The sequence below is a fragment of the Anoplolepis gracilipes genome, chromosome 4 (assembly GCF_047496725.1).
Source record: "Anoplolepis gracilipes chromosome 4, ASM4749672v1, whole genome shotgun sequence".
NCBI lineage: Eukaryota > Metazoa > Arthropoda > Insecta > Hymenoptera > Formicidae > Anoplolepis > Anoplolepis gracilipes.
The window spans coordinates 10,715,076-10,730,208 of NC_132973.1; the positions used below are offsets into that span (position 1 = coordinate 10,715,076).

At 32.8% G+C, this 15,133-nt stretch overlaps 1 protein-coding gene across 3 annotated transcripts; it reads right to left on the reverse strand.

Annotated features, from left to right (window-relative positions):
• Positions 1 to 819: 819 nt before the first annotated feature.
• LOC140665185 (uncharacterized) lies at positions 820 to 7,580 on the reverse strand. Of its 3 annotated transcripts, none has more exons than XM_072890977.1 (7): positions 7,476 to 7,580; positions 6,464 to 6,623; positions 4,708 to 4,812; positions 4,188 to 4,485; positions 3,687 to 3,892; positions 1,433 to 1,573; positions 820 to 1,143 (listed from the first exon to the last, which is right to left on the reverse strand). In XM_072890977.1, exons 2-7 carry the CDS (start codon positions 6,581 to 6,583, stop codon positions 1,045 to 1,047), a joined length of 969 nt encoding a protein of 322 aa, XP_072747078.1. In that variant the 5' UTR covers positions 6,584 to 6,623; positions 7,476 to 7,580; the 3' UTR covers positions 820 to 1,044. The 3 variants fall into 3 exon arrangements, with proteins under 3 accessions (XP_072747078.1, XP_072747077.1, XP_072747079.1); XM_072890976.1 differs by having other exon boundaries at positions 822 to 1,143; positions 7,382 to 7,549; XM_072890978.1 differs by lacking the exons at positions 820 to 1,143; positions 1,433 to 1,573 and adding an exon at positions 2,590 to 2,863 and having other exon boundaries at positions 7,382 to 7,543.
• Between the last annotated feature and the right edge of the window lie 7,553 nt (positions 7,581 to 15,133).

Consider the following 15,133-nt stretch of genomic DNA (forward strand, 5'->3'; position numbering starts at 1 on the left):
TTATCACACTTGTGTGATAAGGAGTGAAAAGCACAATTTTGTATACGAACGTTGCATCTTTTAAGTATCCTTATTACATGAGCAGCAAAATGTTACATGGTCGAATTATCGATGTCATCGGGCGAAAACACCTTGACTGCTTGATCTTGTATAATAATCGCATAGTTTTTGAGTAATAAATCATCGAGTAGAGAATCAAGCAATCGGATGTATATTATTAACGTAGAATTTTTTCTGATTTCATGATTACACACTAAACCGGTTTTGATAAATATCCATCTTGCCACTAGAAGATATCTTAAGCAATATGTCAAATAGAATAAAAAAATTTACGCAATGATATACGTTTATTTATGTGATCAATAGATTATGGCAATACGTATTATAAGTTTGATGTACAGTGACAAATTGATGTATATTAAGAAATTTTCTAAAAATTCTTCAATTATGATTACATGAAACTAATTTTATGAGATGTAAACTAGTTTGATTATCGCTCCGTTTCTTACTTTCTTATTTTACTTTGAATTTTATTATTACATGATATTTAATTAAAACCTGACTAAATTGTTTCAAAAATAATTTTTTACTTATATCGATAATAATTAACATATACATATGTATAAATATCTACTTCATCTACAAAAAAAAGTGATATACTTAATCATTAAAACCTTGTCTATCACTTATGGCGTCAATTTTTGTCATATATAAAAACTTTATACAAATAAATGACAATCATAGAAGAATAGTAAATAAAACATGAGACAAAAATATGACGTCATAAGTAATAATTGTGTAATGTGACAGCAGAAAAATATTCTGCCAAGAGTAGGACATTTTAATTGTATTTCAATCCCTAAACGAGATTTAAAATCTTGTACGATCAAAGACTTTGGAAGTGATTCGACAAGTTCTAATCAACGGTATTTATCTAGAAAATATGTGATTGGAACTTGTTGAAAATGTTTCTTAGCGAAACAATGATTATTGAGCAACTAAATCATAGTATAGTAATCCCTGCGAATATTGAGATGGGACGTCTTAGCGCGAGTTATCCGATGGTAAACCCTTTATAGCGAAAGAACCACGGAAGAAGGGCTTGAAGAGCTCTAGGAACGTCTGTGTTCGGCGAGCCGAGTTCTGAAATGTGTGAATTCAACTGTTAAGAGATCAATAAATGTTTGTATGCGTAAAAATTAATAACTTCTCGCTTCCGTCGAAAGTCCATAGATCAGATTTTTTTTTTTGTATCCCTATTCACGAACTCTAAAGGGTGAAACTCAAATATGTTAATCGTTTGAGCGTGATTGAATTAAAAAACATAATCATCATACAAAAATACATGATTAGGGTCTTGCATCAACGGAAATCATTAACATTGTATCTCTTAATAGGCGCCGTCTTAATTAACATACTACGCGGTACTTACTAGAATTACATTGTTCAGGACTTTGCTAATATTAGTTACTAGGCTGAAACCAGTGCCGAATGCTCTTGATGGTATTTCCAAAGACACCCTATTTCTATCGAAAATGGGCGTATCATCCGTGGTGGTAGTAATAGGCACCTTCTGCACACAAATACACGATAAATAAGATTTATTTCATTTTTTTTGATAAATTATATATTTCATCATTGCTTGAAATAACAATATAAAAAGTGTCACGTGGGAAAATTAAAACTTGATATTTCTTTACATACGAGCATGATATGTGTGGGCATCACGTATCCGTTCTTTGTATCTTTTCTTGTAATGATTCGATGAACATGAGGGAAGGGAACGACTGTTTGACAAAAATTACTTCTCTATTCACTGCTTATAATTTTATTTCGCTTCGATATATTTTATTTTGTATTTATTTAAATATAAATGTGCGCAAAATGAAAATTTTGTATGATTGAAGGTAAGGTAGCATTTATAAATTTATTTGGAAAATTTGTATTCTTACAAAAGATATTTGTATAAAATATTTATACGAACAATATTTTAAAAAGATAGAGGAAAGAGCAATATAAAACTACAATGTCAATTATAAACTTAATTTCTTATCAATATAAAAAAAAGATAAATTAAAAAACTTTGTACGAAGAAATTCTAGAATAAAGATAACAATAAGAAAAGGAAGGAAGGAGGATACATTGGATTTCGTGATGCTCTACAATGAATTTGTTACAAGTAATAGACAAAAATATAATTAAAAGTTTATTTTTGACATTAGCATCATCACCATCATCATCATCCTCAACATCAATTATTAGCTATAAGTGTTATAGAGCATTTTTGGATGCACTATTTACATCATTTACACATTCCACTAGTTCGTCTCGCTTAGAGGCTACTGTTAAATTATTTACAGCTTTCACGATGGCAAGTCGATTCATGCTAGCTCTTCTGTAATGTTAGACACAGTACAGCCCATGATTCAACCGGAAGCGTCGATTCGTCAGGAGAAACATTTCCTTTTTCTGTAGAATTTTTTCTTTCTTTTATATATTTTGTTCAGGCGCTCTAAATAGGCTTTTTATAGGAGGAAGGGCTTCTAGAGCGAGAGAGAGAGATCCTGCCAATTATCAGCCCAACTAGAAACAAAAATCCACACATTCCATATTATATGGAACACTTATATTCCATACGAAATCCGTTTTACTGTCCGTCCCCAATTCCATGATGCGTTTTTTTTTTTACGTCCTGTTTAACGTTTGTTCGTCACTCTGTGTGTTTTCCCAAAGTGTATCTTCTCTCAAGCGTTCTCTGTCCAGGCTCGCTGGTCCAGGCAGTATAAAAAGTGCGCAGTCCAATATCCCATTTCCGCACCCCATCGGCCCGCTTTTAAGCCGCTTGCGGAGGTGTGTAATCGTACTGTTTATGTACAACATTTATTTTAATCGCAGAGACATATAGTTTGCGATTGTCGGAAGATCTCGTCTTGTGAAGATGCCTTCCGAGATTACAAGAAAGTTACCTTAATCAGCAATGTTGATTAGTGGCATAATCGGAAATTTAATAAAGCGCATCAGCATGACCGATTCTGAAGAACCAGGTTCTTTATTGCATTCAACTACATTGTTTATATAAAATTATAGCAGTAGTAGAGTAGCAGCATTTCTCAGGGCACAGAGTGAAAGAAAAACGTCGTAAAAAGTAAGTAGAACGTAAGGATAATAATGCGTTTGAATTATATTGTTATAAAGAAATTAAAAATTCCATTGAGATTAAGAGTTTCGTATTATTTTGACGCAAAATAAAAAAAAATTAATTGATAAATAAGAAGAATATTAGAAACGGAATCACGCATGCAAACCGAAAATTAATAATATATAAAAAATTAAATACAAAAATTATTTGCTCTTTTACATAACATGCACTTATTTCCACTTGTAACGCGAGAGTTAATCTTGTCACTTGCAAATAGCGACAATCTTACAAGCAACGTTATCCATTGGTCCAATCCAAGTTTGTTTATTAAGATTTGTTAAAAAGAATCTGTCACACTACTACGTTTATTAAAAGTAGCGAACTACTTTTTCTTACGAAAACGTGTATTTCAGAATCCCTCCCCGACAGAGACAGCTTGCATTACATGTCAAACACAGAATAGGCGACATGTATGAAACTTAAAGAGTAAAGAAAAAAAATCATAATTTACAGAGAGATGGAGGAAATGAACTCATTGCGATCCTACCCCTGCCAAATTGGCGAAAGCTCCGACTCCAGCGCTGCCAGAGCTCGTATTGCTTGCGCCGGAAGTAGTCTGGCCTCCTCCACTGAGACCACCGCTTAAACCGCCTAAATTGCCACTAGTTTGGCTTAAACTCGTCAAAATTCCGATTCCATTGGTCAGGAGAGTCCCGAGAAGAGCCGAACCTCCACCACTCGTTCCGCTACCTCCTATATTTTTTTTTAAGCGATTAAATAATCTAATAGATAATACATAATAAATATAAGGTCGCTTCTTAAAAAAAAAAATATATATATATATATTAATGATGAAACACAATAATGATAAAAGATTTTATAAATAATTTTTCCGGAGAGATCTGTGATTTTTACTACTCTAAAAAAATGTTTATTTGAATACTTATGAAAAAAAGAAATTGGAGAAGAATTTGTTCCCTCATATTTTTACATACCTGTATCAGCGCCGATATAAACAAATAAAAAAAACTCTCGTATTTGTACGTACCTGCTGCATCTCCACTTCCACCGGTAACACCACCGGAAAGCGAACTTAATGGCGCGAATTTCGAGACAACTGCGTTCGTCAAACCAGCTGAAGCGCCCGAGAAGAGCGTCGATGCACTGTTTATAATTGGTCCTATGCTGCCTGACGCGGCCTGAATTTTCTTGGACACTAAACCACTGATGAACTCTGTTGTGCGCGATTTGCTAGGATCGATTCCGTAAATAGCGTTTTTCGCCTTGTTGGCTTCGTCGAGAGCTTCGAGTGCTTTTGTCTTTGAGTCCAGTAAAGAGTCTACTTTCTAAAGAAATATAGATTTATCAGAAAAGAGAAAAAAATGGCGATTTTATTACATCTCTACATTACATCTAAAACATTTCTTGATATGGTTTCACCTTTAACGGAATCTTATTTCAAAATTGTAGTTTTAATTATTTGCATAATTCGTAGTTATACTTTGATGAGATTTGTTACATGTAAAAGTAGAGATTTTTTTATTAAAAAATTTGCTAATTATTCTTACGCCGAACACGAAGTTGAGGATGCCATTCTTTATCCCAAGCGTGAGACCAATCTTTCTCTTATCTCTACCTTTGTCATCGACGTCTTCGTCTTCGATTACGTAGACCTATATACAAGCCATAATTAAATTTCTTTAAGTTTTAAAAATAATAGAAATATTTTAAAAATAATATGTACAGATTAAAGATAAAATTTTTAATTACTAATATATATAGGCAGAAAAAATTAAAGATGTATGTATTATTGCAAAAAAAAAAGTTTTTCCCATAAAGATTTCTTGTTCATGCACTATAACTTTTATTAATGGAACATATATTTCACGTTTCATTACATCAACCTATTATTATTATTATTAATATTTACATAATTTTTATACCAAGAGTACTAAACTGTTTGATATAAAATTAAAAATAAAATATTACAATTACGCTATGCACACGATATTTTTAAGAACTATAATTTCATACGTGATAATAACCATTATGTAACATTGCTTTCATTTTAACAGAGCGAGATCCGCAAGTGCTATGGTTGTTCTAGCAGAATCGCACTCCGATTACATTAATGCGTGATCATTAGCTGTGACCTATGACAACGATATTTCGCTGCTCGTTATCGATGTATCCGTACAGCACGTGCGTGCGGAAATTTCGTTACAAGCGTGTGCATCCGTTTCTATATATTTAAGTTCGTAAAAGCAGCGCTAACAACTTTCACTCTTGACTCGTTTTCTTGAGATGATCATGTTTCTCTCTTTCTATCTTACTCTTTTATATATATATATATATCTTTGTCTGCTTTTTCTTTTCGTTTTGTTTCATTTATCATGTAGTACATTTAACTAATTCGATGCGCTTAAAATAAAAAAATATCTTCTTTCCAATGTATTTCCTCGTATTAAGACGACAAGCAAATTTTTCATTTTATGTAAGCGCATTTTTTACAATTAAGAAAATATCAATATAAATTTTAGAAAAATTCTTAAAAAATTAGTTGCCATCTCTCTTCTTGCAATTAATAAAAAAAAAGAAAAGATGCAAAATGAAAAATATGCATAAGACTTTTTTTTAATAGATCTAAAAGGTAAATATTTACATATGTTATGAAATTTTTTTCATTGATAATTATCTATTCTGTTGCATTCTACGTAAAGAGTTTACGTAGAATGCAACGCGAATTATCGAGTTAGCAATTTTTGCGATATTTACTTTCACTCTGGTCGCGCTAGCTTTATATTTGTCTTTTTGTTCTTCAGTCCAATATGTTTGGAGTTGTCCATTCTAGGTCGAGTGAAGGTATCACGCATTTATTCGACACGTTGCATTTAAGAGAGAAAGGGAAAAAAGACAAGACGCTGCCGCTTGCCAAATTCTTGTCAATCATATTTCGAAGAAGTCCGTGATTCCCGTGTCAGAGATTCGATTGCGCGCTTTCATTCCATGTATCAATTCTCTAAGAGCCATCGAGGATGCGCGCGACACAATAATCATAAATTCTTAACACGAGAGATTGATAATAGCTCTTTGTGTCCAAGTACTTCAGCATTTAAATTACTTTATTGCAATACGGTGTGCATGATTGCAACTCTCAATTAGATTCTTTTACTTTCTAAGATGATTCAAGGTAACTCGTCCTATCTTTTAATAAATCTCGCGATACACGATTAGAAAGAACATTCAATAGCTTAATGTATAACATACTTGACGGCAAGTCACTTTGAAGTGTTTTAATGAGAAGAAATAAAATCTAAGACTTACTTCGTTCAATGGACTGAGATCATCCTGGGATAGTTCTTCCGCATCTCTCTTGACAATAGGACTGCAATTGACAACGGCAATGGCCAAGAACAGTCCGCAAAATGTGCAGACTACCCGCATTATGTTTTTCTCACCTGGTCGATGTGTGTTTCAATTTAGTCTGTGTAAATAAAAAGATATTGCACAAGACGGTAAAATCCCTGGCAATAAAACTGAAAGTTAATTTTAAATGTCGAGTGAAAGGATGCTTCATATGTGTACAATCAATACGTCTAAAAATTGATTGTTAATAAAATTGATGTAGTAAAAAATTGAGCAATCTTAATTTAATAATAATTTTATTCGATAAATACTGAGAAAATTAGATAGACAAATAATGATATATAAATATAATGTATGCAAATTAAGTCATATTATAGTTTTGATTGTTATTTTCTTCAAACGTTTAATACAGCGTAATATCGTGGAAAAGAATATTATCTCCCCTTCCTCACATTCTGATTTAGCTCCTAATAGAGGGAAAAAGAAACCGCAGAAAGTAAGAGACGAATAAATTACTAAGAATAAATTCAGGACTTATAAAAGCATTAGTAATAAGCAGCTGTCACAATCAGCTGATCGTTAAATTATATAGACATAAAATAGTTAGCCGAGTAATAGACCGCAAATTATAAGAACAAATAAGCGATTAACTCGAAATAATTGTGCACAAGTATAACAGAAAAGAATATAACAAGAATATAAGAATACGAGAAAGTCAATTAATAAATAATATTTATTCGATTGACAACCGTCCATTCTTTCAGATCGAACGGTTCTTTTCTTTCTGACGCGTACAAAAAACAATCAGAAAAATTAGCGAAATCTTAGCAAATATGTCTTGCGAGCAGTCAAAGCGAATGAATTGCATAGACTTACGAGTGCCGGTGCGATGAGTACATGCGTGCGTACGTGCGTGCGTGCGTGCGAGCGAGTGAGCGAACTAGCGAGCGACGCGCGAGGAGTTGTGTACCTGACGGAGCGCGAGGCTCGTTTGAGGACCACGGTGAAGGAGGTCCCGATGTCTTACGGAGCTGAAGGGGAACGAAGGCGAGTATGTGTGTGCCCCTTCGAGAATCGAGAATCGCGAGCCTCGCCTCCCGCAGGCAGGTGGGGCGCCCTCCAATTCTTGTTCGCGAAACCAGTTCAGCTAGCCAACGTTATCCAGAGCAAATCAGACACCCTCCCCTCGTTTATTTCTCTTATCATAGCTCGGGCTAGCACATTTTAAAGCTCGTGAATTATTCAAGCGTCCAGTTACAAATTATTTCATCATATTTTTATTCGGCAAGCAAAATATTCATTCGATGATGCAAAATGTTATTTGTTTTATGAAAACAACACTTTGAACAACAAACACTTTGACTTTTTAATTAGATATTTAATTAGATTTAATTATATTTAATTAGATTTAATTAGATTCTTTAGAAAATACTTGGTTCTCTTTTGCACGCTATTTTTACTATTGCACTGGTATTGTTTAGCAATCGATTTCAGCGTCATGCTTCGCGTGTAGGCAATAAACTTGGTAAAGTTTGAAAAATTACAAAAGTTCACTTATTATGTATGATATCTCTTTTCAAGGTAATAGAAAAATAAATATAAAGAATTACTAAACGTGGGAGTTACGTAACCTGTTTCTAATATTCTTCAATATAATTATCGTTTTCTATCATTTCACGAATAGTAGATATTATGAAAGTTTCAACAAAATACAAATATTAGACGATCTAAATACAATTGTTTGAGAAAGAATTGATTGAATTCATATACTTGATATATTATAATTCTCTTTTAATTATATGTATATACACACATACATATATATGTATATATATATATATATATATATATATATATATATATATATATATATATATATATACATATACACACGCAAGAGTTTGCATGCATAATATGCATAACAGAACTATTATTGCGTGATTTTGAAGCTCAACAACTTGCATTCAAACTCTCGCTTTCTCAACTCATTTTGAGATTATCTCATACGAAATTGCGAATCGTCTCGAATCGTCACTACACTAGTTTACGTAACAGATAGTTTCTCCAAAGTGGACCATTCATCTTCGTATTTTACATAAATATCCCAAGCATGTGGGACTGTTAATAATATTCTGTTTGAATGATAATGCGTCACGATATTTGCAACGTTGTAATATTTGTTATTTTATCAGCAAAATTTAAGGAATTAATTAGGAATGTTTATTTCAGATAAACTATGCTTATATTTTTCACTCTGATTTATACTAACATACTCTCTTTTACAACTGCTAGTTATCATTATACATAAATATGCAACATATTCGTAATTATTGCGCTCATGCGAGACGATCCTAAAAGTTCTAATCAAAATAAACTCTCCTTGACCATTATTTTAAAAGTACCATTCTGACCTCAGAGCATTTTATTTTATAGATTAATATGTAATAATTTATTTGACGTGTTCATGTTCCTTTTGCAGTGCTACCTTTTCTTTTTAATTATTTATATGAGAAAAAAATATAAATTATGTTACATATATGTTGTGATAATTTATAATAATAATTTTTTAATTACTTGATATTTATCCTGTAAGTAGAATATTGCTTAAATTATTATTTTACGTAGTATAGCATAAAAAAACAAAACTTGTTACTTTTAAATAACTGTTTTATAATCAGTGTATAATATTTTTTGATTTTTTTTTTATAGATATAACCTGCAAAATGAAAGACTAAAAATTTATGATATTGGAATTCTATGCATGAGCTTGTCGAAATAAGTTCCAAGGACGTTTACGAAGAATTTGAAAGCTTGTATCTTTGAAATGCATTCTGCAGTGGTATTATCACATCGTGATTTAAAGCAAACTATTCTACGCACGGGTTCTGTATCGATAGTCGTCACTTTTTTTAAGGACAGTTGCTCAACAGAATCTATTCCTTGCCATTTAAGACTGCCATTTATATGCTCGACACGATGATGAAATCAAGTCTTTTAAAATAGCTTACAAGAATCTAATTTTGTATTTAAGAAAAAAAAAAAACTAAATGTCTAAGAACAAAATGTCAAAATAGTAATTTAGCTTGAAAAAATAAAGACAAGAAATCATTACAAAATACATTTAAATTATTTATGCATAATAAACCTACATTGAGGTAGACTCTGATATTACATGTGAAATTAGTATTTAATTTATTCAATAAATGAAATAGATAAAAGATAAATGATCTTGACTAACTGAAAGAAATATCAAAGGTCTGTTTGAGCGTCTGAATGTTTGATAAAAATCAAGTACTTTAAATATCAACTCTGTACGCTAAGTAGTAAAGCTATTCACTGGTCAGACCACTGGGTCGACCACTCGTGATGTGGCGCCTCGCAGCGATCACGCGTGTAGACGCGTGCGGCATCTCAACCGCGAAGAAACGGCCAAGTGACTTTCCAATGAAAGAGAGAGTAACGCACTTTGGTAATCCTTCTGCAGGAGGAAAGTAAAAAGAGGTGCAAAATCCCGCGCACCCGGACCGGACACGGTTTACGTAATACGCGGCGTGACTCATTTCCCAAAACTGGATCAAAATCCTATGGGGTTTACGCATTTTCAATGAAGCATGATGAAAATAAAAATGTAATAGTTATGTAATTTTATTCCGTTCATTCGTTTATAAAAATTCTATCAATATTCTATTGTGATGGTATTATATACAAAATCGTGAAAAATAAAAGAGAATGATAATACAATTTCTTTACATATATATGTAACTTACTCCAATCCGGTATAATATGCAAGAAATGCGATTACGATTAGGATACATATATTAAGTAACAATCATTCATCTGGGCGTATCACATATTTAAATAGAAAACAAGAAAAACTTGTACCATATGCAGTAATACGTACATATTTCATAAGCAATATTATGAGTGAGCACTTAACTTTGTGATCTTCTGCATTGTATCGAGAGTGCAAGGAAAAAAATCACACGTTTACATAAACGTTTTGAAAATAATTATTCATAGTATGTATTATGTATTATATGATTCTATGGGAGAATGTTGAATATTGACTTTCTCGATGCTCTCGGTGATATGCGCTTATGTCAATACTCCCTTCGATTATATATAACGATAAATATGCAATATTTCCTGCGAGGATTAACGTTTCTTGCCAAATCGAATTATCCGACTGGCCGCGCAGATTTCTAATTTTCACTCATTTTTAATTCATTAATAACGATAATTTACGATTGTTTACCCAATTGGCGAAAGAGGATTGCCGGATCACAAGTTACAAAATATACTTAAAAAAATAGACATATATAAAATCTATAAAAGTATATACATAAAATGCGTTCATCTAATATAAGTCTATGTAGGGAAATTAAATTTAAATAATATCGTGGTAAAAATGACATTAACGGTATATAAAGGCATTTAGAGAGATTTGATTAACTTGAGCAATTATTTCAATAATCATCGATTAATTCATCTCGCGCTTTACTACCTTCTTTTTCCGTTCCGCAGAGTTGCCTTCTCCTTCTCCTCTTCCTCCTCTTGTAATCAGCAGGTCTTCGACCTCAAAAAAAACCGCAAGGTACACTCGTTAATCGCAACGGTTTATCGGTGTCAGGTGACGCGCACCACTCGACGATGCTACCCGCGATCACTCGCGCAACCGCGACCTTTGCCGCGAACGTCCTCTCGATCATCGATCGCGAAGAGGGACGACAGAAAGGTTCTTACACTCTCGTCGTGGGAGGAACTCCCGAAACGGAATGCGAAAGACTACTTGCTCGCGGCGCGGCAGATAGATTGAGACGTTAATACGGCAATGCGCTGGAATAGAAACGAGGAGGCGGCCACGGAGTTTGCCATTCGTAAAAGAAAGTCGGGGAAATTGGCCGCCATGAAGCGACACGTCACCATGGCGGCGCGAATGACCGATGACGACGGTTAGCGCAGAAATTTACGCAGCTACAGCGTCGCGTGACGCGCGCGCGCGCGCGTAAGTGACAGATCTCGTACACGCGTTGACAGATTCATCACTCAATTGGCCGGAACATCGGCCGGAACTCGGCGCAAAGTATGATTACCCGGAATTTCCGGAGAATAATTTCACGCGTATCTTACAGTGACGACTATACATTTTTCGTTACGAGGTAGGATACATCGTGTATGAAAAAAAAAATGTAAAAAATCTTGCGTATTTACATTCTTATAAAAAGTGTCTTTTTGTTTTGTAAAATATTAATGAGACATGATATAATAAATGAGTTTAAGCTTAAAAAGATTATGCATCTTCACATTCTTGTGTAATCCGATTGATGTATATTAAGCAATATATAATATACATGTGATCATTTCAATCTGTCATCTTAAAAGTTGCATTTATCTTCATTAATATTAAGTCAGCTTAAAAACGAAATATTCCATATTTTTACTGCTATTTTATTACGATATGATAAATGCTGAAATAGTTTCTGAAATATTTTTACATTTATAATAATGATAATAATTTGTTGCTCTTTGATCGAGATTACGTAATGTGGCACGACGCGTGTTTAAATTGTTCACGCGTGTACATTTATTCGCGAAACGATGACGCGTCTGCCGTGTTGTTCAATCGCGGCCGTGTAACCCGAATAAATATATCGTTCCTTACTTTCTCCGACCGAAGCTCTATCTATGAAACTTCCTCTACTGTCCTCTGCTGTCGTCAGTCGTATCGAGTACATGCATTAAGAAAATTTATTATAATGGGCACGCGACATGTCTCGTATCGTCGACAAGAATAAAAGTTGCTCTCGCGATGCATTTATCTTTATTCCCTTCCGTCAACCATTTAATTATTATAATTAAATCGATCAATTTTCCCCAGCCATTAACAATATCAATTATATACACTGACATAAAAATATTAAACTTATTTTCATGAAATAATAATATAAATACGCTAGGAAAAAAGCTAATTTTTGTACATTTTGTCCCGGAAGTTTATTTTGTAACTGAACATATAACCGAGGTGAGAGTATGTGACAGAGATTCGATCTCCTGGCTATTTTCTGCAGTATGCAAGAAGGGAGCACATATATAATCGGTAAGAGATAATAACCGAAGTGCGCAATGTAGATAATGACAGGTCTGATCGGATCAGATTTAGATCATCATGCTGTTGTAGAAACCTGTAGTACTTGCGTAATATAAATCGATAAGCTGTATCTATTATTTTGTAACAGTAGGCAATAATTTAATAATGCATTTTCTACACGACACATTTATTATAAAGTACAATGTTGCATTAGGATCAAGGATTCCAAAAAATAATTTTTGCGACGATTAATAACGTGATAATTATTATATAATTATTATATAACAGCAAAATGCGTGTATAAAATCGATATTATTTGGAAATATAATACAATAATTATATATATTTTCTTGCACAATAATGTCTTTATATACATTATAATTTAGCAAACGTGAGTATTTATAAGTATAAAAGGTTAAAGAATTAATCTCAGATAATAACGCACCAATTATATCATAAATATTAGTGATTGCAAGGTAGAGAATACCATTTAACCTGTGTATTTGCTATCGTAAAATAATTATTCACTAGTACGGTTATTTGCAAAATGTCAGAAGGAGAGTATGCCATATTTCAACACTAACTTTCATGTAATTTATTATACCTTCATTGCTCTATCTTTCGCAAAAAAAATTGCAGAGGATATCATGTGCCTGTCTCTGTGCAACAGATAGTGATGATGCAAGACAAATCGCGCGCCGTCACATATCTTTTGATAATTATTCGCGAGGAGCAATGTTTTCTAGCCGTGACAGTTGACACTGTGTAAAAGTCAATTTTATGGCGAAATTGCGCGTAATTACACAAAGAGTACTCACGACGGTCCAAAATGGAACGTGCATTTGTCGTATTTAAATGCGTCCGTTCTATTTCGCATTTCGCAAGCATGACTGTCCGTAATCCGATGACTCCTTTCAGGCGATGTGACAAGGTTTCTTGGAATAAATTTAGTTTCTTTCCAAGTACGAAATTCGATGTGATTAAAGTAGAAATGGTGTCGTCTCAAACATTAAAAAAACAGATTGCTTAGTTAAGTTTTGAAAAATACAATTTAAATATCTTGAAAAATGTATATAAATTATAGGTCATTAACATATATAAAATGTTCTTATCATCACGCATAATTTTATATTCGCATAATAAATTGTAATTACTGATGAATATATGTGATGAGATACTGTATTACAATTTTTTTCTCATCTTTTTTTTTATACGATTCTATGAATTCTAGACCATGGTGATCCACTCGAGAAGCTCTTGGGCAAGGCTCACGGATCTTTGAATCGTGGCATCGGAATGAAGGTTGTGATCTATGACCTTATTTGCTCTAGAAAAACAGAATTACACATCTTGTATACTATATAAAGATTTGTGTGTATATAAAGATTTTCGCAACTAAGATTTTACCATCTGCGCTGCTTCAAACAACATTGATAGCATAGATGTAATGCTAATTGATTATCAATTGTAAGAAATGAATATAATTAGAATAATAAATTATATATTGTATTTGATATCTCTTATTTCTTGCAAGAGAGACATTTTATTTGCGCGCATATAATTGTTTTCCCTTCAAGGCCGTAAATAAATGCATGTTCTATATAATTTACTGTCAATTATTCAACAAAGTGTCTATCAGTATAAAAGTAATATACTAGACTATTAATAGTTAATAAATAACCAATATACATATATAAACTCTTTCAAGCTTTGCTCTTAATATCATGTTGTGTCAATGACCTGTGACGACGATGAGAAAGTAATTCTCGTTTTAATTTTATATACGCATAAAACGACACTGCGCTGCATGACGTAAATTCAATTTAAAAGAGATGTGAGCCGATTGACTGACATTTATTTTAAATTATTTGCGCTTGCGAAAAGAAATCGCCAACGGGGAATACATATGATTTCTATGAAATTCTACGATTAGAAATAAAAATAAACAAGCAGCTGAAATTAATTTATTCAAGGAAGAATAAACATAGATTCTCATAACCATGTATCTTATTTCGTTTGATTATATTTCAATGAAATAGTCGAGAGAATAAAATCAACGATCAGATATTGCATAATGCGAATGATAAAGCGTGTCTATATGTTATTACTAGGAGTGTCTGCCAGTCGTGAAGCGCGAGGGTCAACTAACGACCTCGAGTCTACGAAAAGTTTCACTTTCTTTAGAGGTAGAAAGTGACTGTGGCCTTCGAAGTTAATCTACGATCTGCCAATTGTATTCTCTTTATGCACTCTTAACATATTTTTTCAAATTTAAATAGTTTTATAAAGTTTACTTCTTCTTATTCAACATTTATTTTATTTTATTTATTTCTTTATCATTTCAGCTTATCATCTTGTTTTCTTTTCTTTCTTTTCAATTTTTTTTATTATTTCATCAAAATTCGATGCAATAACTTTTTTTCAATTTGTTGCTTTATCGAAAATTATTCTTATGATTTTTACGGTCTACACCGATTATACGATGCTATAGGCGTATTATCATATATACGCACGAGTAACACGAGAAGCGAAACCTGCAC

Coding starts and splice junctions, on each gene's coding strand:
- LOC140665185 (XM_072890977.1), bottom strand. CDS start 6,583: ATGCGGGTAGTCTGCACATTTTGCGGACTGTTCTTGGCCATTGCCGTT. Junction 4,813..6,463: donor ATCTCAGTCCATTGAACGAA/GTAAGTCTTAGA, acceptor GCTTGTATATAG/GTCTACGTAATCGAAGACGA. Junction 3,893..4,187: donor TGGAAGTGGAGATGCAGCAG/GTACGTACAAAT, acceptor AAAAAAATATAG/GAGGTAGCGGAACGAGTGGT.